A 24,571-nucleotide genomic window follows, 5' to 3' on the forward strand; every position below is an offset into this window, starting at 1 on the left:
TTTACCTACTGCCATTTCCTGGGTGAGCCTATACTACCCCTCCCCTCTTTCTGCACAACCCACAGTAGTCACTGGGCCTTCTGTACATCCTGCATGTCACATTCACTCAGCACTGCATTGCTGCATAAAGGTTCCACTGTTGTATCTGAATCCTGGTCATCTTCAGTACCTAAGTCACTGCTGCTGGTGGGCCCAGAAACTGGGTCATCTATTTGTAGGATTTCCTGTGGCGAAGTGACCTCATGAATTACTTAACCCTAGCCCATCCAGGTCCAAGAGCACCAGATAAGGCAGTACCCTCACCTGGATGAGTTCCACTTCTCTGGTCTTGTTTTGGAAAGTCAAGGAGACTCACACCACTGGGTACTATTGTGTGTTGATGGAAGCATGCAGTTGCAGCTGTCTGGGTGACTGGCAAATGGAAGGGCAGAAGCTGGGTCTTGATCATGGACATGGAACTCCTGCTATCAAGAAGAGCTGATAGTTGGCAGCTGACAGTCATGATTAAGGGAAATGGACAAGCTGCCTGGGTCCTCATATGCATTGCCATTTCCCATCTGGCACTGCATGCCATCAGGGAGCATTTTTTTCTTGGAATGGCCCACATATGGTTGCTGGGCTCTTTACTGGGTTCCTGGCCCATCACTTTACTACTAGCCAGTCATTTATGGGCATGAGGCATAAAGCCCCCCCCCCCTCCATCTGAGGAATATTCCATCATGGCACTTGCTTGAGGATGGGCCCCTGGGATTCTTGGTGGGCTTGACCACCCTTGGGTGTTTCAGCACTTCTTTGTAGAGGTCCAGTTAGGCCCTGACATTGGAATGCCCTGCCTAATGGGTGGTGTCATGGGGCTCTGTAGCTAGAAAATTAACTAGGAGAATAGTCTCCTTCTGATCAGCCAGTTTGCTGCAGGCCACCCAATACTTGAGCCTGAGAAGGGATTACTTGGAATCGTTGCCTCAGTACCACCTAGGCCACAATCTTTATCCTCCTGTTGGTGGTCAGATGCAGCCTCTGGAAGGCAGCATCATACAGAGCAGCCACCAAGGCTAATGGGCAGTCATTCCTCTTGTACATAATAGACTGGAGTTTTGTCTGTATGTGCCAGGTGAGATTTTGGACTAGTCTAAAATGGTTGCCTTTAGTTTTACATAGTCATTCCTATCTTCCTTAGACAGGACTCTGAAGGCAGCCTGGGCTGCATGCATTAGGTACAATACAAATATCAAAACCCATTGTTCCTTGGGTCACTGCCAGCCCTCAGTCCTTGGCCCTGCTTTCCCCTGGCCCATCCAAGTCCGTGCTTCCAGGCCTGGGCTCCTCTTGGGTTTGGTTGACCTTCATGCTTCTGTGGCCCCATCCTGGCTTTTGTCTAGTTTGCTTTAATGTAGGCTTTCCTGGTCTGCCCTGGTTTCTGTTCTTGCTTTGTGCAAGCCTCTTTGGGTTGCTCCAGTGTTGACCCCAGTTGGTTCTTCTGCCTGTTCTTGGAGTTGTGATGCCAGGTAAGGGCCCTGGCCGGGAGGTCTCTGTTGATGGAGGTCAGGCCACTGGGAGCTATGTCTCCCACTGTGGCAATGGAGGGTCTGAGACTGAGACTGGTGGTGTCTCCAGACAGTTGGTTTTATGCCACTGTTTCTAAACTAGCTTGTAGTGTGCTCAAAAATGTTACTTAATTTAAAGTATGTAAATGACAGCAGTGTAATAAAAATGTAATTAATTACATAAGGTCAGTCTTATCTAGTTCCACATCTCTACACCTGAAAAGTGGCAATGGTGTTGAGTTTCTTTCTTTGACTGGGGGAATTTTCTACTTTTGTGTGCAGCAGCCTTCATCTAGCAATTACAATTTAGTCTTTGGAGAGCAAACACAATTAATAAAATACCAACCCACAGACTTGTTAGGAATAAATGTCACAGTGTGTACTGCAGTTATATTAATAGGCAGAAAATCAACACCCTTGCATTTGTTAATTGCTGATGGAAGGTGGAAACTAGAATCACAGTTGCATTTTTTCCAAGCCACTTTTCAGGGTCTTATTGCTTTATTGTGGAAAGATGAAGCTTGTTCTTTCGATTTTCATAAAGAGTGGCAAACTGACAGGATTCTACTTCCTTCAGCGGGACATGGGATCACTTGCCAAAGGGATATCATTTTTGGCAGCCTTCTCATGGCAAATGTAACATGCATTTCAGCCCCAATGATGGTTATGAAGGTGGTGAAAGGATGAACAGATGGATGTAGGTGCATGGAAGGCAGGATGGATATATTTGTGATGCGATGGCTGAAAAATCAAGTGATCTGTACATAGAGAAGAGTAACTGCAGAAATTCACATCACTTAATATCACCATAAAACTATAATTTTCAATGCAAGCAGTTATCACAGCAGCTGCAGTTAGAGGTATGCATTCTGAAATTCCTGAACTGAAAAAATATATATTAATTAAAACACATTGCTTTAGGTTGTTACCCTGATTTCTGGAATGATAAACACAAATATTGATTAATTTATTTGATTTTTAGTCCACCCTTCCTGTGAACAGGTACAAAGCAGGGAACAACAAAACCATAAAAATAAAATATACGTAAATTTAAAACTGTCAAAATTTAAAACTACAATCTAATACACAAAGATGGCAACCAAAATTAGCTTCATATATTCAAATCAATCCAGTGAGACATAATCTCCAACTCCTGAGGAACCAAGTCTACATAAAGAAGCTCATTTGTAGAGAAAGCAATAGGAGGGGCCTGATGGATAAATGACACCTGCTGCCTCATTCAAAAGCCTGGTGAAAGAGCTCCATCTTGCAGGCCCTGCAGAACTGTAAAAGGTCCCACAGGGCCCTGACTTCTAGGGGAAGCTCATTCCATCAGGCTGTGGCCAGGGTTGAAAATGCCCTGGCCCTAGTTGAGACAAGTCAAATGTCTTTTGGGCCAGGGGTCACAAGAAGATGTTGCTTTGCTGAGTGCAGGATTCTTAAGCATTCTTTAAAAATTTAATTCCCCCCAAAAGAAAGAAAGAATATAACAATAGTGCTGGCAAGTCTAGGTCATGATGAAAAAAAAAGACCCAAAAATTGTGTTGTTTTTCATTTGGGGGTGCTTACCATTGTCAGCAGCAGGTGTCTTGTTTTTCTTTGTTTCTCCTTATTTTCCATGTACCAGCATTTCTCCTTCCAATTGGCTCCTTGCAAAGGGATCAGGAGAGTGTTCCCAGCTACTCACCATTGGGGGCAAGCCCCAGAGAAGGGATTTTTAAGACCCACAGCAGCTACTCTAAGCCAAGCAATATTTTCAGAGGAATCAGAGACCCCCACCAGGAGCTCCTTCGATATTTGTAGTAATTAAAATATCCCTACAGTGGATGGCCAATGTGAAGACATATATGTCATAGAAATTAGATAACTGATTCATCACATGCAATCACACACATATGCAGACACCCCACTTTTGAGGAAAGTTCAAACATTTCCAAAGATTGTAATGTTGGGGCAGGGTGGGGTGGTTTTCTGCAGAAGTAACCTTTCCTAATCTGTAAAAAGGAGACAACAGACCACATCATGGGAGGAGGGGAAATACAGAATTTCCAGTGGAAAGATAAAAAAGAAAAAAGTCAGTCAGCCATTGTAAGAGTATATAAGGAAACCCAATGCATGCAGGGTTATAAAAATACACAGAGAAAGAGAGACATCAGCAACCAGCACTTTCCTGACATGTCACTGCCATTGTACTCTCACAGGAAACAAGAGAAATATACTGAAGGGCATCTACTTTGGGAGGTTTGCAAAACTGAACCCTTTTTGTCCATTCTGCTTGAAACTTTTATCTTTAGATTAGAGGGAAAACTATGTCGGGTGTTAATTTGTTGCTATTGTCTTTAAAAATAGCTCTACCAGATCCTCAAATTAGATCCACTGTTGAAAATAATGGTCTAAAAAAAAAATGCAAACTCCACAGAAACATGGATTTGAAACCTAAACAGTCCTCCCCAATGATCATGAATAAATGGCAATGGAGTCCTTCCCAAATCCTGGAATCAGACTGTAGTGTATCGGCAGCCATACGCGCCATGCGCAAAGGCGACTGGGCTGTCCCAGGCGCCTCCAGCGCAGGACACGAAAGCCCCCGCCAATCACCAGCTGTGGCGGGAAGTTTAACAGGTCGGGATTGGCCTGACCTGTCCAGTAGGCTGTACTGGGGACTGTACATAAGCGGGATCCGGCTCGCGTGTCCTCCCTCTTGCAACGTGCTCCCAATAAAGAATGTTGCCCTACTCGCGTCTCCAGACTGAGTACGTTACACTGGCGACGAAGGTGGGATTCTAGCCTCACCGGCTATGCCGGAGACCAAGGGCACCACCGACCACGACCGCAGCCGCAGCCACCATGGCCAACCAGGGCGGAACCACCGGTCACGTTGAGCCGTTCGACCCAGCGAATCCAGAGGCCTGGGAGTCCTACTTGGAAAGGGTCGAATGCTACCTGAGGGCCAACAAGGTCACGGAGGACAGCATGAAGAGGGACGTTCTCCTGAGCATCTGCGGGGCGGCCACATTCGAGATCGCCAAGGGTCTCTCGGCCCCCGCCTGCCTCACGGAGAAGTCCTTCGCCGAGGTCAGCAGACTCCTCACCGGCCACTTCTTGCCTCAGCCTTCACGGGTGGCCCGCTGGTTCCTGTTCCACAGAAGGGACCAGGCTGCCGGGGAATCGGCCGCCGACTACTTGGCGGCCCTCCGCAGGATCGCCGGGAACTGCAACTTTCCCCAGCTGGAAGACACCCTGGCCGATCACTTCACGTGGGGCCTCCGCGACAAGAGGCTCCAGCAGAAGCTCTTCGCCAAGGAAGAGCTCACCCTCCAGAGCGCTTTCAACGAAGCAGTGGCATTCGAGAGGACCTCCAGGACCGTTCCCAAGGCCCGGACAGACGCCGTCCACCATGAGGAGCTGGACCACGACCGCCCGGAGGAGGGAGAAGCCTACCAGCTGTGTCGCCCCGCCAGGCCACCCAACAGAGCAGCCCAATGCCCCCGAGTGCCCGATCGACCTCCAGCGTCGGAGAGGGTTCCTGCCACCAAGTGCGCCAGCTGAGGCAACCCCCACGACCGGAGAGACTGCCAGTACCGGACCTGGGACTGCCGAAGCTGCGGGAAGACCAGCCAAATTGCCAGGGCTTGCCGAGCCAAGCCCAACCGCCGGAGGCCGACCACGCATCACGAGTCGGCGGAGTTCCACTCCACAGACTCCACGTCCCTTCAGGTACTGAACTTGCCCCTCGCCACCCCCGACAAAATTAAAATGGTGGTCCTCATCGAAGGGAACCCCTGCCAAATGGAGGTGGACTCAGGTTCCTCCATTTCCATTATAGCAGAGGAGACCCTGAGGAAACTGTGCCCCCGCCAGCAGCTTCAACTAAGGCCGGCGGACTTCATACTCTGGGACTTCCAGAAGAACCCGGGGCAAATCGCGGGGTGGGCGCGGGTGCAAGTCGAGCGAGGGTCCTTCTACGGCCGCTGGACATCCTGGTGGTAAAGCGCCAGCTTACCACCCTGCTAGGACTGGCGTGGTTCAAACCCTTGGGGATCCGCTTGGAGGGGGTGGGGCAAACCCTAACGCCCAGAGGGTTCGGGGAGATATGCCAAGAGTTCCCTGACATATTCAATGGTTCCCTAGGGAGCTACAAAGGGCCGGCCATCTCCCTACCACTAGACCCCACGGTCAGGCCGATTCGGCTCAAGGCGAGGAGGGTCCCGTTCGCCTTGAAGCCAAAAATAGAGGCCGAACTAGACCGCCTCACGGCCCAGGGAGTCCTGGAGCCAGTGGACTACGCCACCTGGGAGACCCCCATCATAACCCCAATCAAGCCAAACGGGGAGGTGTGGATCTCTGCAGACTATAAATGCACGATAAACAAGGCACTGCAGGATAACCCCTACCCAGTGCCGGTGGTGAGCCACGTCTTGGCTGCCCTTGCGGGGTCTAAAATCTTCGGGAAGCTGGATCTGGCACAGGCCTACCAACAGCTCCCGGTAGACAATAAGACGGCCAAGGCCCAAACGATTGTGACACACAGGGGGGCCTTCTGGGTGAGGAGGCTACAGTTCGGGGTAAGCGTCACTCCGGGGATCTTCCAGAGTATAATGGACGCTCTCCTTAAAGGGATCCCCGGAGTCCAGCCGTTCTTCGATGACATTTTAGTCGCCGCCCCGGACCCCGAAGAGTTCGGCAACCGCTTACGTGAGGTGCTCCGCCGGTTCCAGGCAGCGGGGCTCAAGGTTAAGAGGGAGAAATGCTTGCTGGGGGTCCCACGGGTGGAGTTCCTGGGGTTCGCCGTAGATGCAGCAGGAATCCACCCAACGGAAGAAAAGACCCGAGCCATCGTGCAAGCCCCGGCCCCCACCTGCAAAGCGGAGCTACAAAGCTTCTTGGGGGTGCTTAACTTCTACCATTCATTCCTCCCCCACAAGGCAGCCCTTGCAGAGCCCCTTCACCAGCTATTGGACAAAAAAGCCCCTTGGGTTTGGGGCAAACGACAAGCCGCCGCGTTTCAGGCGGTCAAGGACGTCCTGGTGTCCAATGCGGTGCTCCACCATTTTGACGAGGGCCTCCCCATCATCCTGGCCTGTGATGCATCGCCTTATGGGGTGGGAGCAGTCCTGGGGCACCAACTCCCGGATGGGAGGGAGGTACCGGTAGCGTATTACTCCCGCACACTGACTCCGGCCGAGCGCAATTACGCGCAGATAGACAAGGAGGCTCTGGCAATCGTGGCGGGGGTCCGCAAGTTCCATGAATACCTGTACGGCCGGAGGTTCACTGTTGCTACGGACCACAAGCCCCTCCTAGGTCTGTTGGCCCCAGACCGACAAACCCCCCCAAATTCTGTCACAGCGAGTGTTGAGGTGGAACCAATTCCTCAACTCATACACTTACACACTGGTCCACCGAGCCGGCAAGGCTATGGGTCACACGGACGCACTCAGCCGGCTGCCACTTCCTGAAGTAGGTCCAGACCCTGCCCCCACACACCAGGTAATGCTAGTGGAGAGCCTCCCGGAGCAGCCCCTCCATGCAGCGGAGGTCGCCAGGGCCACCCAGAAACACAAGACACTGGCACGGGTGCTCGACTGGGTGGTGAGGGGTTGGCCAGAAGGGAACATGGGGGAAGAATTCAAGCCGTATAAAACCAGGAGGGAGGAACTAGCAGCCCACAAAGGGTGCCTATTATGGGGAAGTAGGGTGGTGGTCCCCCCCCCCCGCTACAAAAGCGTGCTCTGGAATCCCTACATGAGACCCACCCCGGCATAGTCTGCATGAAGGCCTTAGCCAGGAGCTACGTTTGGTGGCCGGGAATGGATGGGGAGATCGAGAGCTGGGTCCGGAGGTGCCAGATATGTCAAGAGTCGCGGCCCGAACCTCCCAGCGCCCCCGCCACACGGTGGGAGTCAACCAGGAAGCCATGGTCAAGACTCCACTTGGATTTCACGGGGCCATTCCAGGGGCAGACCTTCCTGATAATCGTGGACTCCTACACCAAATGGTTGGAGGTCATTCCCGTAGGGTCCACCTCGTCCGCAGCCACGATCAGAGCGCTGCGCAGGGTCTTATGCACACACGGTATCCCGGACACCATAGTCTCTGATAACGGGACCGCGTTCACCTTGGCCGACTTCCAGGCGTTCCTCCAGAGATATCTGATTAGGCACATAAGGTCTGCCCCCTTCCACCCGGCCACCAACGGCCAGGCAGAGCGGATGGTTCGCACAACAAAAGAAGCCCTGAGCCGAATCGTGCAGGGCGACTGGGACCACAGGTTGGCCGCGTTCCTTTTCGATAATAGGGTCACCCCCAACCCGGTCACAGGGGTTAGTCCAGCCGAGCTCCTCATGGGGCGCAAGCTCATAACCCGACTGGACAGACTACACCCCAACAGGGCTTCGGAGACCCGCGGAAGTCCCGAGGTCCGGGACGCGGCCAGGGGTTTCTTTGCGGGCGACCCAGTATACGCCTGGAACTATGCGAGGGGGCCTGAGTGGGTGGCAGGCTGAGTGCTACGAGTAACGGGGTCCCGCCACTACGATATATCAACCGAGGGGGGCCAGGTATTACGGCGGCACATAGACCAGCTACGCCGCCGCATGCTACCGGAGGAACCTGCGGACACAGAAGGGGCAAGATCCGGGGAAGAGCCAACCGAGGTCCGACCACAGGACGCGGCCCCAACACCGGCAACGCCGCCGCACGAAGCGCCGGGACCGACAGAGCCCGAGAGACCGACGGAACCAGACCCGCAGCCTCTGGCCACACCACGGCCCACCGACGCACCAGCAGCGGTAGCCGCGCCGCCTCCACCGGACCTCCCCAGAAGGTCCACCAGGGAGCGCCGACCACCCGCGTACCTTAAAGACTATGTTCATTAACCAGGGGGGGAGGGGTGTAGTGTATCGGCAGCCATACGCGCCATGCGCAAAGGTGACTGGGCTGTCCCAGGCGCCTCCAGCGCGGGGCGCGAAAGCCCCCGCCAATCACCAGCTGTGGCGGGAAGTTTAACAGGTCGGGATTGGCCTGACCTGTCCAGTAGGCTGTACCGGGGATTGTACATAAGCGGGACCCGGCCCGCGTGTCCTCCCTCTTGCAACGTGCTCCCAATAAAGAATGTTGCCCTACTCGCGTCTCCAGACTGAGTACGTTACACAGACTTATAACAAAATTGGTAAAGGGTAGACTGGTGCTTTATGTTTTTTTCGGACTTCGGCAAAAGTTCACCATAGTTCTACACATGAGGGGTTCCCAGACTTTTTGAGCCTGTGGACGCCTTTGGACTTCTCACACAGGATGGTGGGTGCAACCACAAAATTGCTGGCACAGAAGATAAAAGACAACCACAGAACGTCAAGGAGTGAGGTTATGCCTAACTCTGATAGTAGTTCTTCAGCATTTTAGGTAGAAGTTCTACTCAAAGGGGGAGAGAAAGGAAATCACACACACACGACTCATACAGATAGGCACAGAAGAAGCCCAAATCCAGGGAATAAGATGTGTAATTAACAAAAATACATGGGGGGGGGGCAGGGTGAGAAAAAATAAAGCCAACATTGTGTTGGAAGTTGCCACTGAAACAGTTTTTTAAAAGTGTGCACAACCAATCAGCTTTCCAATGGCCAATCAGAACCCTGTTGAGCAAAAGCCCCACCTGGCCCCACACATTTTCTAAAAATACCTGGCAGTCACCATGACACCTATTGTCGCCACATTGGGGACCCCTGCTACATATAAACAAATAGGAATTAATACACTGATATAGTATTTGAGTGCAGACAAATACATACATACGTATAAACAATGTTAGCCTTTACGATTCTATAAGACTTCTCTTTTGTTGCAGTAACTACTACTATTCTGGAATAGCGCTTGTTTATTTGTATTATGAAAGCGGAAAAGGTAAGCCAGCAAGAGGAAAGGTGTACTTGAGTATAAAAATAATGTGCATTCTAAGATGAGGCTTGTTGCTTGGTTGCACTATGATCCACAGAAAATAGACCTCATTATCCTAAAAATAAAATTTGCATATTAGGCCACACCCCTTGCTGCCAAGCCAGCAGGAATGGTGTTCCTGTGCATTCCTGCTCAAAAAAAGCCCTGCTGTTATTACTATCTATATGGCTATGTAAGAATCAGGAATTTGATTATTTAGATTTTATTAACTTTTCTTTTCATCCTTGTTCAGTCTGTTGTTTTTGCAAACACAGTGTTTGTTTTTATTTTGTTATTCAATTTTTAATTTTAACTTTGTCATAGAATCAATCTGATCTCACTGACCCACATTAAATCCTTTTTCTTTCGATGGATACTAAAAGCAGAAAGGAAATGATCAGCAGTTTTATCCTATTTTTTTAGGGTACTCAATTACGTGTGTTGCTTCCCTTGGTAGTAATTGTGAAAGGAGAAGACACAGAGTGAAACTTTCAATGGCACAGCAACAAGTGGCTTGAGCTCTGTGGAGAAACGCCATTTTAGTCAATGTTGGAGCTTCATGGGGAGGGAAAACATGAAACTGCGAAGCAGGCTTGGGCCTAGCCTTCCCCTCACTCCCCCCTCCGTTCCAGAGCCAAACCAACAACGCTAGGGGAAAAGTCTCCTAGAGAGACAGGAAGTTCTTTTGTTCTCTGCATGTGAGTTAGGAGGAAGAGAGTGGAGTTCTCAGCTGCAGCTCGAAGGAAGAGGTTGCCAGTGTGGAGGCTCCTGCCTGTGCATGCGGCCTAGTCAGGAAAATGAGGCCTCCAGGCAGTCAGACCAAGTAAGTCATCCAAAAAGGCAGGGCGTGTTTAGATCAGGGACAGTAGGACGCGTTTAAAACCACATTTTGTTTGTCATGCTGTTTGCTCTACGGGTGCTGTGCTGTGCTAACTTTTTAAATGCAACTGTTTTTGTTTTGTTGTTCTTTCCCTTTCTTTTTCTCTTGTAAATAAATATTTTTTCTGTTTTGAATGCTGGCAGTCAATCTCTGTACCACCTAGATCCCCAACTGCTCTAGACCACGCTGTGTTGAGAAGGGGGCCCCGGGGAAGGGGGAAGGCATGCAGTTGGATAAGGTGCCAATCCTCCAGGGGTGCCCCAAAGAAGTGCTGAGGTCTCTGTGAAACCCAAGTGCAGGGTGGTAGAGGACCTTGAGGCCTGGCCTCATAGCTGGAGAGGGGGATTGGGAGTCCTGTTCCTCTCAATCTGAACCCCTAGACTGAGCAGGTGGTGGCAGCGAGCCCAAGGGGCAGGAGGAGAAATAGCTCCCCCCAGGAGTTGGTGACTCAATAGGGAGCTGACGGGACCGGGTCTGAAGGCAGAATCGGGCCGGTTCCGTCACAAGCTTAAACCCTGAATTTCCTGTACATTGGTTTGATGGTAGTAGGGAGAGAACGAGAAATATGGAGTGGAGAAAGGAGGGCCTGGCTGGGCTGGAGATCCAGTATGGCTGAACAGCATTCTTACTCCCACACTTGGCAGAAATGAGCATTTATAAGTACAACTCTTGGCAATTTCCAAATGGCAAGTGGACACCCACAAGGACTTGTGAGGGGGAATAGAATCCCATTATTTTCCCACTTTGTGCTTTCTCCCTGTGCTTGTTCTTCCACTTTTTCACCATTACCCTCCTGCTAGCTCCAACTTTTCCTCTGCTACTCATTCTCACCTACTTCCCCTCATGCTTACTGCTCCCTGTACCCATCTGCAGTTTTGCTTTCTGTCCCTCCAGAGCAGCTGTCCCTAACTCTCCTTCCTTTCTTTCCTGCTCCATCCAATTGTGCTTCCTTCTGTCCCCTCCCCTTTTGACATCTGTCTCCTTCCTCATTCACCATGCCCCAGCTCTGATAGTATTTCATTTTCTCCCTCCTAATTCTGATTTTTTTGTAAAATTTATTTTAGTATGTTTCTATTCCATCCATTCCCTGTAGGGCTCAGGGCAGAGTACAGCATATGATAAAACAATAAAATACAATAAAAACATTTTAAAAACAGACAGCTCAACAGCACTCAGAGAAGTTTACCTTATCACATATTGCCCAGCCTGGCCGTCTCACATCATGATATCTGATCCTGGTTCCCCCTCCCCATTTCTTTTGGTAGTATCTACCGTCCCTATTTCAATGTCAGGCAATATTTTGACTTGCTTTGGCAGTTCAAAATGCCATTTAAAAGTGTTTAAAAAGAACAAAACCAAAAACTCACAGTGACAGCACATGCATTAGATGTTGCTGCATCATTTGGGGGTTATCCACCTTTTATAACAATTTAGATTCCCCCCCCCCCCTCGCAAGCCAAGAGTTCCCTCAGGCTTGCAGAAAACCATATTTTAGAGCGGGGCAACCCTACTGTGTGTGCTCTTTGATCCCAGCAGAAGCCACACAAGACTATTAGATACAAGGATTATTTAATTTAGGGCTAGTATAGATATAATATAATCAACTGTGTTAAAGGAATCAGGAATGGAATGGATCACCAAATCCTACCTTCTCTCCTTCTACTCCTTTCCTTTAATTCCCAGATTCATCCCATTTCTTCCCATTCTTAAGTCTGTCTCATTATTAGGTGAGTATTGATTATAATAATGATGATTAATGCTGACCAAAATTAGTTGTTGAACCAAGCTGGTTGTTGAACCAGGATGGGAACTGTTCCATCTGCTCCAGTCCCCAGTGTTTAAGCATTTGTTCAAGGTAGCAAAAAGTTGTGCTTTATTGTGATATATGTTAGCTAATTTGCATCCAGTTTATGGTCAGAAAAATTAAGCTGAACAAACAATAAATCACAGGAAGTATTGGGAAATGGAGGAAACTAATTAAACTTGGCCTTGGGTTAAAACCTCTGAAGTCATAATGAAAAACTTTACTAGTGAAAATAAAATTAAGATAAAGTTTTAGTAATTATTACAAATAGTATTAACATGCCTTTAACAAGAAGAAACAAACGATCAAAGAACATAGACCACGCAAAAATCTGACCAGAACATCCTTCATATGGACTGCTGATTAAACTTAGAATTAAAGATCATGCATTACAATTAATACTATGAAAGCACATAAAATTCGGCCCCTCCTGGTGCATGTGGTATATATGAACAGCAGATGGGCTTCACGGCTCAATGCTGGGAATGCAGATCACTACAAAGCCTTACCTGGGCGGATCTTTCTGGACGGATTGATGCTGGCCTGGGTGAGGGTGGAGATTTGGATCTGGCTGGCCCAGCACCAGCCATAACAGCCTGGGCTCATGCTGGGGCTAGGTGGTTCTCTCTTCCCAAGACAAGGAGGGGTCAAGGGGCTGACACCAGGGCTTGTCCTGTTTAGGCCTATGGCCCTTGCCATACTAGTTTAATCAATTATGTTAATAAAGTGGCTAAGTTTACCCAACTTACCTCTTTATTCCGACTGGGGGGGGGGCAATAGCAAGCATGTATACATAACATTGTTTTGAAATAGTTGGTTGGAGTTGAAGCAAACATCCTCCAATGAACATTTTTGTAGTGAAGGGGCAGAGTTGCCATGAGCCACCATCAGCCCCTATGCAAAATTTCCTTCTGGGCTTCCTTCCCATATTCAGAACACACACAAGATGCTTGATTAGGACAGGTATGCTGCTACTCTCTCCTCCAGCACCTTAGTTGGCTTCCTCACCCTGGGGTGTCTATTTCCCCAGAATGTAGTACCCTTAGTCCTCCCCTCCTTAGAAAACCTGCTGCTCAGTCTAGAATCACACTGTGAATGTGATGATATTGCATGAGAGCATCAGAGGCATAACACGTATTCTGAAACCTGGAGACCCAGGTTTGAATCACCACTCTGCCATGGAAGTTCACTGGGTGACCCTGGGCCAGTCACTCTTTTTCAGCTTAACCTACCTCATAGGGTTTTGTTGTGAGGATAAAATGGAGGAGGAGAGAATGATAGTGCAAATGACTTTGAGGCCCCATTGAAGAGAAAAGCAAGGGTATATTTAAATAATGTAAAGACATAAGTAATGTTGTGAAGTCAATTCAAAACGAGAGCAGAAAACACTGAACAGAAAATCCAAGAAAACTACAGGGGCAAAAATCACTAACAAATTTGTCATGGGGGGTGAGAATATCTGCAAAAACATCTTTCCAGTTTTCCTCAGCACTATAGAAAGCAGCAGAAAGATTTACCATCTTCTTCCTCTTTTATTTTCAGGTGATGACTTATTTGCATTTCTGCCAAAAATAAAAATGAAATTGTTAATAGAGTTGACAGGTTTCAATGAGAAATGAAAGGATGGTGTCATTTAATATTAACTCTTACGTTGTTGATAAATATATATATATTTGAGCTAGCATAGCCAGCTCTTAGAATGTGACTTTAGGACTCTGCAGTCCAAATTTTGACTTGCCATGAGACATACTGGGTGACCTCATCTTCTCTCTGGCTAACCTATTTGAAGCCAGAATGAAGGAAGGATGAAGAAACCATGTGTGCTTTCCCAAGCTCCTCAGAGGAAGAGTGCAGTAAATATGTACCCAAATAATAAAATATATTTTTTCACAAGTCAACATTATATCTATAAGTGGCATCCAATTTATAGACCATGCTTCCTCTAAATTGTACAGAAACTCAATGGCATTTTCCATCTCCATGAAAATTTTCAGCAGCTTAGAGGATCTGGGCTTCTGGATCCAGCAAAACCTGTACTCTCAAGTCTGTAGTATGGCCTGATCAAGGGCTGACGAGTCTCTTGTACTTATACCTGCTTTTGCTCTTGCCAGGGCGTAGCTGTGCCATGCAAGGACATTTATAGTGCCCTGCAGGGAAGGGGGAGGAGGCAAAGACAAACACAACACAGCATTATCTAGACTAGGGTCCCTCAACATGGTGTCCATGAAACTCATTTGCATATTAGGCCACCAGCAGGAACTTATTTGCATATTAGGCCACACCCTCTGCTGCCAAATTAGCCAGAACTGTGTTTCTGTGCATTCCTGCTCAAAAAAAGCCCAGGATGCCATGATGCCCACTGACACCCTTCTTGGTGGCCACCAAGTATTTTTACATGGGGCCAAGCGAGGTTTGGGCCCAGTAAGGCTTTGGATTGTCCACTGGAAATCTGATTGGCTGTGCAGACTTTTAAAAAGTTGTTTTAGTGGCAACTTCCAACACAGTGTTTTTTTATTGTTTCTAACTCCATGGCTGATTGTGCAGAGTATTTAAAACTTGCTTCAACTTCAGAAACAGCTACCACTACAGCACATGGATCTTCACTGCATTATTGGGTATGTATGCAAGAAAATGTTTAATCTACACGTTCATTTAAAGAGGCATCTTGTTAAACAGCTTCTGCCTGAAATGTTGAAGAGTTGCTGTTAGAATTATGCACAACCTCACTCTCCCTGACATTTTGTGGCTGACTCCCCCTCCTGCAGCATCCTTTTTGTGATTGCACCCACCACCCTGTGTCAGCAGGTTAAAAAATGTTTGGGACTTCTGCTGTAGACCTCTTGGAGCTGGTACAAATGCTCACCAGCCAGGACTGAGGAGATAGCTTGGCAGGCTGGGAACAGCCAACCATTGCATATCATGTTATCTTCTGTAGCTATGGATGTAACACTGGCTCCCTAACCCCAAGTTTTCCTTCTTACCCAATTTTCCTTTTAATGTTAATGCACTTGCAGGGGCACAAGGGGTAAAATCTGTGTGTGTGCATACATATGAATGTGCTGAACTCTTCCCCAGACACTATTTCTCCCCTGTAATTAATTCTTAAACACAGGACTTTTTTTTTAGCTGCTGGTCTTCAAAATCAAAAAGCCCATTGGCAGAAAATTGGTCTTTGAAGGCATATTCAGCTATCCCATCACCCTAATGCTTCTCTTTTACATTGACCATTATCAACATTAATGTAGTAAACAAGGTTTGCTGAAATGTGTACCAGAAACATTTGTAATTCCTGCTTTGAAACAAATGTTTTTGACGAGGTTTCCCATGTAACTTCTAGTTCTCTAGGCAAGACACAAATGATTGATTTCATCTGCATACTAACAGCAGTCTTACCTTGAGGAAAGAGTTCTGTTTCTGAATGAATTATGCCTTGGGACATAAAGGGCAGCCACCTGAGGAAGAAAAAGAAATGCTGTTCACCATATTGAATGGGGGGTTGGAATGCATTTAATCTGACTCATTAGCAGAGACCTGTGGAAGACCCTGCCAGCAGCTACACTGTCAATAGCATAGCCCTTTGCTTCACTGGAGCACACAAGTCCCACCAGCATGGCAAGCTAGCATCACATTCTTCTTCTTGGTGGTGTTGCTATTATTGTAACATTTTACCCCTTGGTCCAATTCACTTGAAAACTGTGGGGGGATCTTTAAATCAGAGGGAAGACTATGTTCTGTGCAAATTTGGTGCCATTGTCTTTAAAAACAGTGGCCTCAGACCCTAGGATTGGTTCTCCTATTGACGATAATGGTCCCAAAAACCCGGAATCTAAAAAACCACAGAGATTTGAACCTGTCCCAAGCCAGTAACATCCTACTGAAAACCAGCAATCACAGTAGAGGTTCCCCTCCAAATCCTGGATTTCAATAATTTGTTTATCAGTGCACAGCCCTAGTTTGCTGTTGTATTTCTCAGGAAGACAAAAGGGATGAAAGAAAGGTGATGTGAACTGAGAAAAATTCATCAGACCTCAGAGCAGGATTTAACTGAAGCCACTTGTGTTGAGTAACCTTCAAAACATTTTTCATGTTCCCTGCGGAACTTTTCTTTCTCTCTTATGGGGGCAGGCATGCAAGAAGCAGTTTGAGAGAGAAAGCAAGAGAATTCAGCCTTAATGCAAGGCTCAGCAGTTCCCCATTGTCTCCCCTGACCTGCATTCAATGACTCCACTCTAGCCTGGGTCAATCCCTCCCTATCTTTCCCTGGCCTTTAGTTTGGTCTAGCCAGAGCATGCCACTTTGCCCTTGTCCAGGTTCCTGTCATTAGTCTTTAACTAAGAGCTTTGGCCAGCTGCTCAAGATTCCCTGTTGTAGTGTGAGTAGGCTGCTGGCTGTTTGACACTAGCTAATAATATCAACAGGTGACTAATAATTGTTTTGGTAGCTGTTTGTTATGAGGACCAGCTCCCGTGCTTCCTGATTAGATGGGAACCTAACAATAAGGCAGAGTCTTGCTGTGCTTCCATCACCGGCTCCCACTATGAAAGCTTGCCCCCACTGAATCAAATTATGGCAGGTTGGTGGCTGCCACTGGAATGGAGGCCAAGTGAGGGCCCACACCTAGACATTTAGGATACAACTGGAACAAATTTTGAGTCCAGTGGCTAACCTACTGCACACCTGGATCTCGACTGGCCATCTGGATCTATGCTACAACTAAATGCTTAACATCTGGTAAGAAGACCTCATCTGGAATATTGTGTTCAGTTTTGGGCACCACATTTTAAGAGGGATATAGACACACTGGAACGGGTCCAGAGGAGGGCGACGAAGATGGTGAGGGGGCTGGAGACCTAGTCCTATGAAGAAAGGTTGAAGGAGCTGGGCATGTTTAGCCTGGAGAGGAGACAGCTGAGAGGTGATATGATCACCATCTTGAAGTACTTGAAGGGCTCTCATATAGAGGATGGTGCAGAATTGTTTTCTGTAGCCCCAAAAGGTAGGATGAGAACCAATCAGTTGAAATTAAATCAAAAGAGTTTCCTGCATTGTGCAGGGGGTTGGACTAGATGACCCTGGAGGTCCTTTCCTGGCATCTGTTATGTCAGTGATCTCCAAATGTGGTGCCCATAGGCACTATCATGTCTGCCACTGCGTTTACTGATGTCTACTTGCTTCTGCCTTCCTAATTGGAGCAGGAGGTATTTCAAAAGGGCCTGGGATTCTTCACTTTTGTGTCTGCTGGTAGCATGCATTCAACTAGCTCTATAATATGAGGATGATTGGCTCTGATCTTTCCAACATTTTGCAATTAGCCCCAGCCCCCATGGTGGCCATTTTAAGGTTGACATTGTTCCTTCTCCTGGAAGCCATTTCATGATGAAGCCTGCTATGTGTTCTCCAAGTCCACAGATTCAACAACGCTGGTAAAAGTACAGCATGTTTGGATTAACACAAGTGTTAGATAGGCAATTTAGAGAACTCAGCACCTTGCTGGAGTTATAAGTTTGCTTATACAGGAAATGCTCCAAGTTAAATCAAATCTATGGTGTGGCTGATTACTTATGTGCCAGATGCACTGAGAACTAATTATTATATATGCACAAGTTTTTTCTAAGGAAAAAAAACCCCTTAATCTACTTCCAGGAATAAAATGGAAGACAATAAATTCTTACAAGTTAATACAAGTGTAAAGTTTGAAAAATATTAGCACACCACAGGGTTTTTTTTTTGGGGGGGGGCGGTAATGTTATTAAACTTTCTGATCAAAATGGGTTTTTTTCCTGTTGAATAGGGGCAGTTGTTAAGAAGAAAGCACTTATCAGCTGGTGGGGCAATCTATTTTGAAAAGGACATTGTGATTCAGCAGTACATTTTTTCCAATGAAAAGCTGCCCCTTGGTGGTGTGGCTGCCCCAAGTTAACCTTTTTAACAGTAGTGGTGTTCTATAAAGCTGGTTCAAGAGAGAAAGTAGAATCACTATTCTTTCCTCTGTACCTTTTCTGCCTCTGTTCTAATACATATATTTTTTGCTCACTAGCCCCCATGTCCTAATTATACCAAAATGACTATGCTGAAGCTTCCCATCATGCCAGTTTCTAGGCCATGTGCCTCACCAGAGAATGGATATGATCCTAACCATTGCCACCTGCTACTTTGAGGTAAAGAGCTGCCCTCATTTCTCTTAGAAACTTCTGTCAGAATGATAATATCAAGCAGTTTATGTATTTTCAAGCAAATGAAAGAAAAAATCAGTGGTCCTTTGCTTGTCAACTCTGAATTGGTTATATGCCACTCAATATCTGAGGGAGAAGGGAAAGAAAAAGAAAGTGCTTTTTCTGCTGTCTATATTTTTATGCTTTTATGCATCCTCTCTTGGATTATTACATTTCATTGACTTGTATTTATAATCATGGCTTTGTTATACCATGTTAATACTTCATATTATATATATTTTTTAACTTCTATAAACGGAGGCAAAGTTAAAAAAAAGTTTGTGTATCCTAAACTAAGACATCTCTCTTATTATCATACAGATCATTAGTAGTTACTGAAAGTCATCATCCCATGCCAATTACTTGACCTCAAATAGTTATCCAGAGTTATTATCTGCCCAGCGGAGTTGGGAAAAGCTGCAAGTACAGAGGCAGATGCCTATATGTTTGCCCAGCAGGATATATAACAGCTCTGTAGGCTATTTCAGATCACAAAAATGTCAGGGGGACAAGACTTAACCCTCCTGTTGCCTTGCACAGAGATTCTGATCCAAAACAAAGCCCCACATGCCTGCTATTTAAAGAAAAATCTGTTGGGAGCCTCATTCACACAACTTTCCTTTCTTTGAATACACAAAAAATCCTAATGTCATCTGTTATATGCTTTGATTTCTTTTAAACATGACATGACTTTGTTCTGTGGGTTTTTTTTATTCAAAGGGTTTTATAAAGTATACAATATAAAGCATTTAAATAATTGTAAATTCTCTATGCACTGATTTCAGGAAATGAAGGGTTTTTAGGAGGTTTGTTGTGTTTCTCATATTTTTATTAAGGGGATTAAATATAACCTCCAAGGAATACCAGGAGTGTGGTGCAGAGGCAGTGTGAGGATAATACCCCTATTTCCAGAACATGGTAGTCACCCATCAGATTGCCAGGGTGCCTGGAGACTCAACTCACACACATCTACCAGGAGAATGTGGATTTTGTCTACCAAACTGGAAGGGACTTATGAGTACTAACAGCCATAACGTTGCAGCAGCACTCCGTGTCTCTGAAGGAGTGCTAACCAGGAGAACAGGTGGTTTCCAGTCGTCCCGTGTAATCCCCATCTTGGCCATAGCAGTGGAAGAAGGTGCGTCGCCAGGAACTGTCCAGGCAAGCGGTTTCCAGCCTCAACCATAGAATCCATCTTGGGAGGCTAACACCACCAGCAGCTTTCTTCCTGCACTGTCAGACTCCATCACAGCGAAGCAGGAGGCTCACGTACTCAACAGATGTCACCTATGCATAAAGCCATCAAGCTTATCCTAGGCATGGATCCTGTCAGACCACCTAAGCCTTTGTCCAACGGAACTCAAGACAAAGACTGGTGCCAGTAGAAGATCGAAGAGTAGGAAGAACATCTTTACCCAGAGCCAAGTTTCTTTGTATAGACCGGGTGTTACCTAGGTAGCAATTTGGCCATCTATTGTCATCTTTTTAGATAAGTTTGATAGACTTAAGTACCTCCCACTTTAATAATTTTTCCCATTCTTTCCCTTAATGGTCATCCTGGAGCCTCCCCCTTGGCCCATTGTTACCTGAAAGTCCAATCAGGTAACTAAGGCCAAGTCTGCTCATTGGCTAGCTATGAGCATCCAATCAGGGAATGCCAATTAACTGGCTACTGCATAAGTCCAGCCCTTATGGTCAATGCAGGGCCTCCCCTTTTTCTGAGGTCATGTACCAGCTGACCACTGTCATCCACCCCTGTACCTTTCATCCCCTATCTCTGAATCTCTCTCTATTTTTCTTAGGACTGTATGTATGTTTTATGAGTTTATTGTCTTGTTTGTGTGCCTATATTTTTCTATAATAAATTTTAATTGTTTTTACTTAATTAGTGTCCCTGGTGAATTTTAAGCAATAATTTCTGGACGTGCATTCTGTATACATAGATTCAAAGATCCTTTTTAAACCAGGTGCCCACTTGTCAATTCCCCAACCTCGTTTTGAGGGCATTTTGGCTTACAGCAGGCAATGTCAAACCACCTCTGAAATGTCTCTACCTTTAAAAACAACTTTAGGTTGCCACCTTGAAGTACACAATGCTAAAATAGCTAGAAATTCTGGCTGGCAGATGATCTTAGGATCTTCTGGCTATCCCACAGACACTGCCATGCATTAATAATTAATTATTCATTCTTAAACATCTAAATTATTGTAATCTTAGGCAATAATGAGTTTTATCTAATGACTGTTTTCCGCTTGTGAAAGAGTACTTCCACTGGTGGAGGAAAAGAGAGCAATTTTCACAGTTCGCCCTTGCCAAATCCAGCTATTATTGTAGCTGGAAGCCCAGTATCATTCCTGAGGTTCTCCTGAATTGAGACAGGAGCATTGCAGGGGGCTCAAGCAACTAAAGCATGAGCAGGCAAGTGAGAAACCTCCATTTTGTGTGTGCAGTTCATGGGGGCCTTGCAGCTCATGTCACTTTTTTTGGAAAGTTACTTTTAGAATAGGAATTTTAACTGAAATACAACCTCTCACAGTTGAAAATATATTCCAAATCTTTCCCAGCTTCTCTGATGATTATTTTCTCACAGAACCAATTCTGTGACTTGTCATTGGCCTCACAGCGCAACAGAACCTTCTTTAGATTTCCAAGAGACACAGCTTGGATTTCAAACATATCCACCTAGGGGAAAAGAACCATAGACATTAATATGGATTGTAAGAAACCATTGTTGATGTACACTACTCTCAATAGTGTTGAGATAACCAGCTTCCTAGTACTCGTTTTTACGGCTCTAAAGGAAATAATAACAAACCACATCTTCCTGACCCTTTTAAATAGACAAAAGCTAACACTACAGCTGAATGTATTAGTTTAATAACAGTGAACTGATTGTAATTTCCACTGATAAAAGGTACTACTACCAACAGAAAAGGGGGGCATGACCCCTATACTCCGCTTCACCCCCTGCACACTGTTCCCAGGGGATCCAGCAGCCTACAAAGCATGATTTTGGCCTGCAGCAGGTGGGGGAAGGAGGAAAGTTAGCTTCAGAAATAGTTGCTCTGCTCACACTGGTATAATCCAACCCAAAATACTACTAATCTGTGTAGTGCATTACAGAGTAACAAGATCAGTCTATGTCCTGAAGAGCTTACAATATAAGATCTGACACAGGAAAGATAAGCAATGGAAGGAGGAGAGGAGAATGGAAGGGAAGGTAAATAGGAAAACATCCATTGAGAATTCAGTTGTGTATCCCTTACTCTTGACTCTTCAGTAGTGTGTGAGGGCTAAGAGCTTCACAGAAAATGTGTTGGAAGAATTTGTGGAAAGGGAGAGATAAGGAATCACAGATTTGTCTTTGGAGGAACTCTGAGACACAAATAGAGGAATGCGAGAAATGGCAGAGTTGTTTCAAGAAACGGGAGACTGTTGTGAGGCTGAGGGGGTGATGGTCATGGACAGGAACAGATCTGGATATGCTGGCCGAAAGAGATAATGAAGAAAGGGTATGCTCCCCTCCTCAAGGTACATCTGAAGAGTTTGTGACAATTTCTGGAAGCAGACCAGAAAGTTTGTCCTGTGGCATGAGCAGTGGAGAGACAGTGTTTTGGCAACTTTTGAGAGAGGTGAGAGGGCCAAGATTTAAGAATGGAAGTCTAGACAGGGGAATATTACAATAGTTAATGTGGAAAATGCCCTGAATTTAAACCAAAGTTTTAACAAGGGGATGGAAAAGCCATATTTTTGTAGTGTTGTACAGAAATAAAATGGCATGATTTGGTTATGCCTGAATATAGAAAGGAATCAAAGAAAGTCAAGGAATTGTCTATTATCAACATGGAGGGTGTTGATCTTGATGTTTATGCATGATGCAGAAGGAGAAAGGCATGGGAGGAATGCAGAAGAGTTGCTCTTGTTCATATTTAATAATGGAACAAGTGAGACAATAATTCAAAGCCTCATATGATGCCAGAAACTGGGGATAAGAACATTAAAGATTTGCAGAGAGTGGAGAATATGCTAGGTAATGTGAACTTGCAGGTTTGTATGGAAACTAAACCCTCAGGATGCACAAAACGTGGATTCCAATGTCTCTACACTAATGCCCAGAGTATGGGAAACAAACAGGAGGAGCTGGAAGTCCTAATACAGGAAGACTATGACATAATAGGCCTTACTGAAACTTGGTGGGATGACACTCACAACTGGAACATTAAGATTCAGGGGTACAACTTATTTAAAAGGGACAGGCAAATGAGAAAGGGCGGAGATGTAGCAGTATATGTGAAGGAGGTATATACTTGTGAGGAAATATGTGAATCTGTACCTGAAAGCTGAGAGTCTGGGTAAAAGTAAAAGGAGTAAGAAAAAACAGTGATATTATTGACCACCAAGCCAGGCAAAGGACTTGGATGAGATACTCCTATAACAGATTGCAAAGTTTTCCAAGAGAAGGGGCACAGTGATCATGGGAGATTTCAATTACCCGGACATCTGTTGGAAGTCCAACTCTGCTAAAAATGAAAAGTCAAATAGATTCTTGACTTGTCTTGCTGACAACTTCCTTTTCCAGAAAGTGAGGAAGGAAACAAGGGGATCTGCTATCTTGGATCTGATTCTCACCAACAAGGAAGAATTGATTGAAGAAGTGGAAATAGTGGGCACCCTGGGCAGTAGTGATTTTGAAATCTACAGTCTTAGAGAAGGGAAAAGCTATACGTAGTCAGACTTCTAGGTTGGACTTCAGAAAGGCAAACTTCAATAAACTTAGAACTATGCTGGGTAAAATCCCATGGTCAGAAATACTTAGGAAGAAGGGGGTTCAGGAGGGGTGGGAGTTTCTTAAAAGCGAAATCACAGACAATTCCTATGAGAAGAAAAAATGGAAAAACCCTAAAGAAGCCGAATTGGCTCCATAAACAACTCTCTAAAGACTTGAGAAATAAAAAAGACTCCTTTAGGAATTGGAAGGCCTTATAACCAAGGATGAATATAAACAAGTTACCAATGCTTGTAGAGAAAAAGTTAGAAAAGCTAAAGCTCAGTATGAACAACAAAAAACAACAAAAAGGGTTCTTATGTTCAGAGTAAGAAAAAGAGCAAAGACATGGTAGGCCCATTGCGAGGGCAGGAAAGTGAAATTGTAACGGGTAATGAAGAAAGGGCAAAACTGCTCAATTTCTACTTTTCCTCAGTCTTCTCTTCTGAGGGAAATGGTGCTTAACATGGCAAAAACAGAACATATAAGGAGGGTATGAAGTTCCAACCTAGGATCAGTATAGGGGTAGTACATAAACACCTAGCTTCTTTAAATGAAACTAAGTCCTCAGGGCCAGATGAACTGCATCCAAGGGTTCTAAAAGAGCTGGCGGATGAATTTCTGAGCCTCTGGCTATTATTTTTGAGAATTCTTGGAAAACAGGAGAGGTGCCAGAAGATTGGAGGTGGGTGAATGTTGTCCCCATCTTCAAGAAGGGGAAAAAAGACAATCCGGGTAACTACCGACCCGTCAGCTTGACGTCTATTCCTGGAAAAGTTTTAGAACAAATCATCAAACAGTTGGTCCTGGAACATTCAGAAAGAATGGATGTGATTACTAAGAGCCAGCATGGGTTTCTCAAGAACAAGTCATGTCAAACTAACCTGAGCTCTTTTTTTGAGAAAGTGACTACCTTACTGGATCAGGGGAATGCTGTAGATGTCATTTATCTTGATTTCAGTAAGGCTTTTGATAAGGTTCCACATACTATCCTTGTTGACAAGTTGGTAAAATGTGGTTTGGATCCTGTTACTGTTAAGTGGATCTGAAACTGATTGACAGATCACACCCAAAGAGTGCTTGTGAATCGTTCCTCATCCTCTTGGAGAGGAGTGACAAGTGGAGTGCCTCAAGGATTGTCCTGGAACCTGTTTTGTTCAACAGCTTTATAAACGATTTGGATGAAGGAATAGAGGGAATGCTTATTAAATTTGCCGATGATACTAAATTGGGAGGGATTGCAAATACAGTAGAAGACAGAAACAGGATACAGGATGACAGGCTGGAAAACTGGGCTAAAACCAATAAAGTGAATTTTAACAGGGATAAATGCAAAGTTCTGCAATTCGGTAGAAAAATCCCATACATAGTTATAGGAAGGGGAAGACTTATCTTAGCAGTAGTATGTACGAAAAGGATCTAGGGGTCTTAGT

The 24,571-nt window shown here is 45.8% G+C and overlaps 1 protein-coding gene across 1 annotated transcript in view; it reads right to left on the reverse strand.

The window, feature by feature from the left end:
• LOC132575216 (lipoxygenase homology domain-containing protein 1-like) overlaps positions 1–24,571 on the reverse strand; it is a 192,448-nt gene that overhangs the window by 71,715 nt on the left and 96,162 nt on the right. The window contains 3 exon segments of the mRNA XM_060243790.1: positions 13,678–13,722; positions 15,554–15,612; positions 20,901–21,055. Coding sequence (XP_060099773.1) covers positions 13,678–13,722; positions 15,554–15,612; positions 20,901–21,055 — 259 coding nt within the window.

Source organism: Heteronotia binoei, chromosome 7 (genome assembly GCF_032191835.1).
Source record: "Heteronotia binoei isolate CCM8104 ecotype False Entrance Well chromosome 7, APGP_CSIRO_Hbin_v1, whole genome shotgun sequence".
Classification (NCBI taxonomy): domain Eukaryota; kingdom Metazoa; phylum Chordata; class Lepidosauria; order Squamata; family Gekkonidae; genus Heteronotia; species Heteronotia binoei.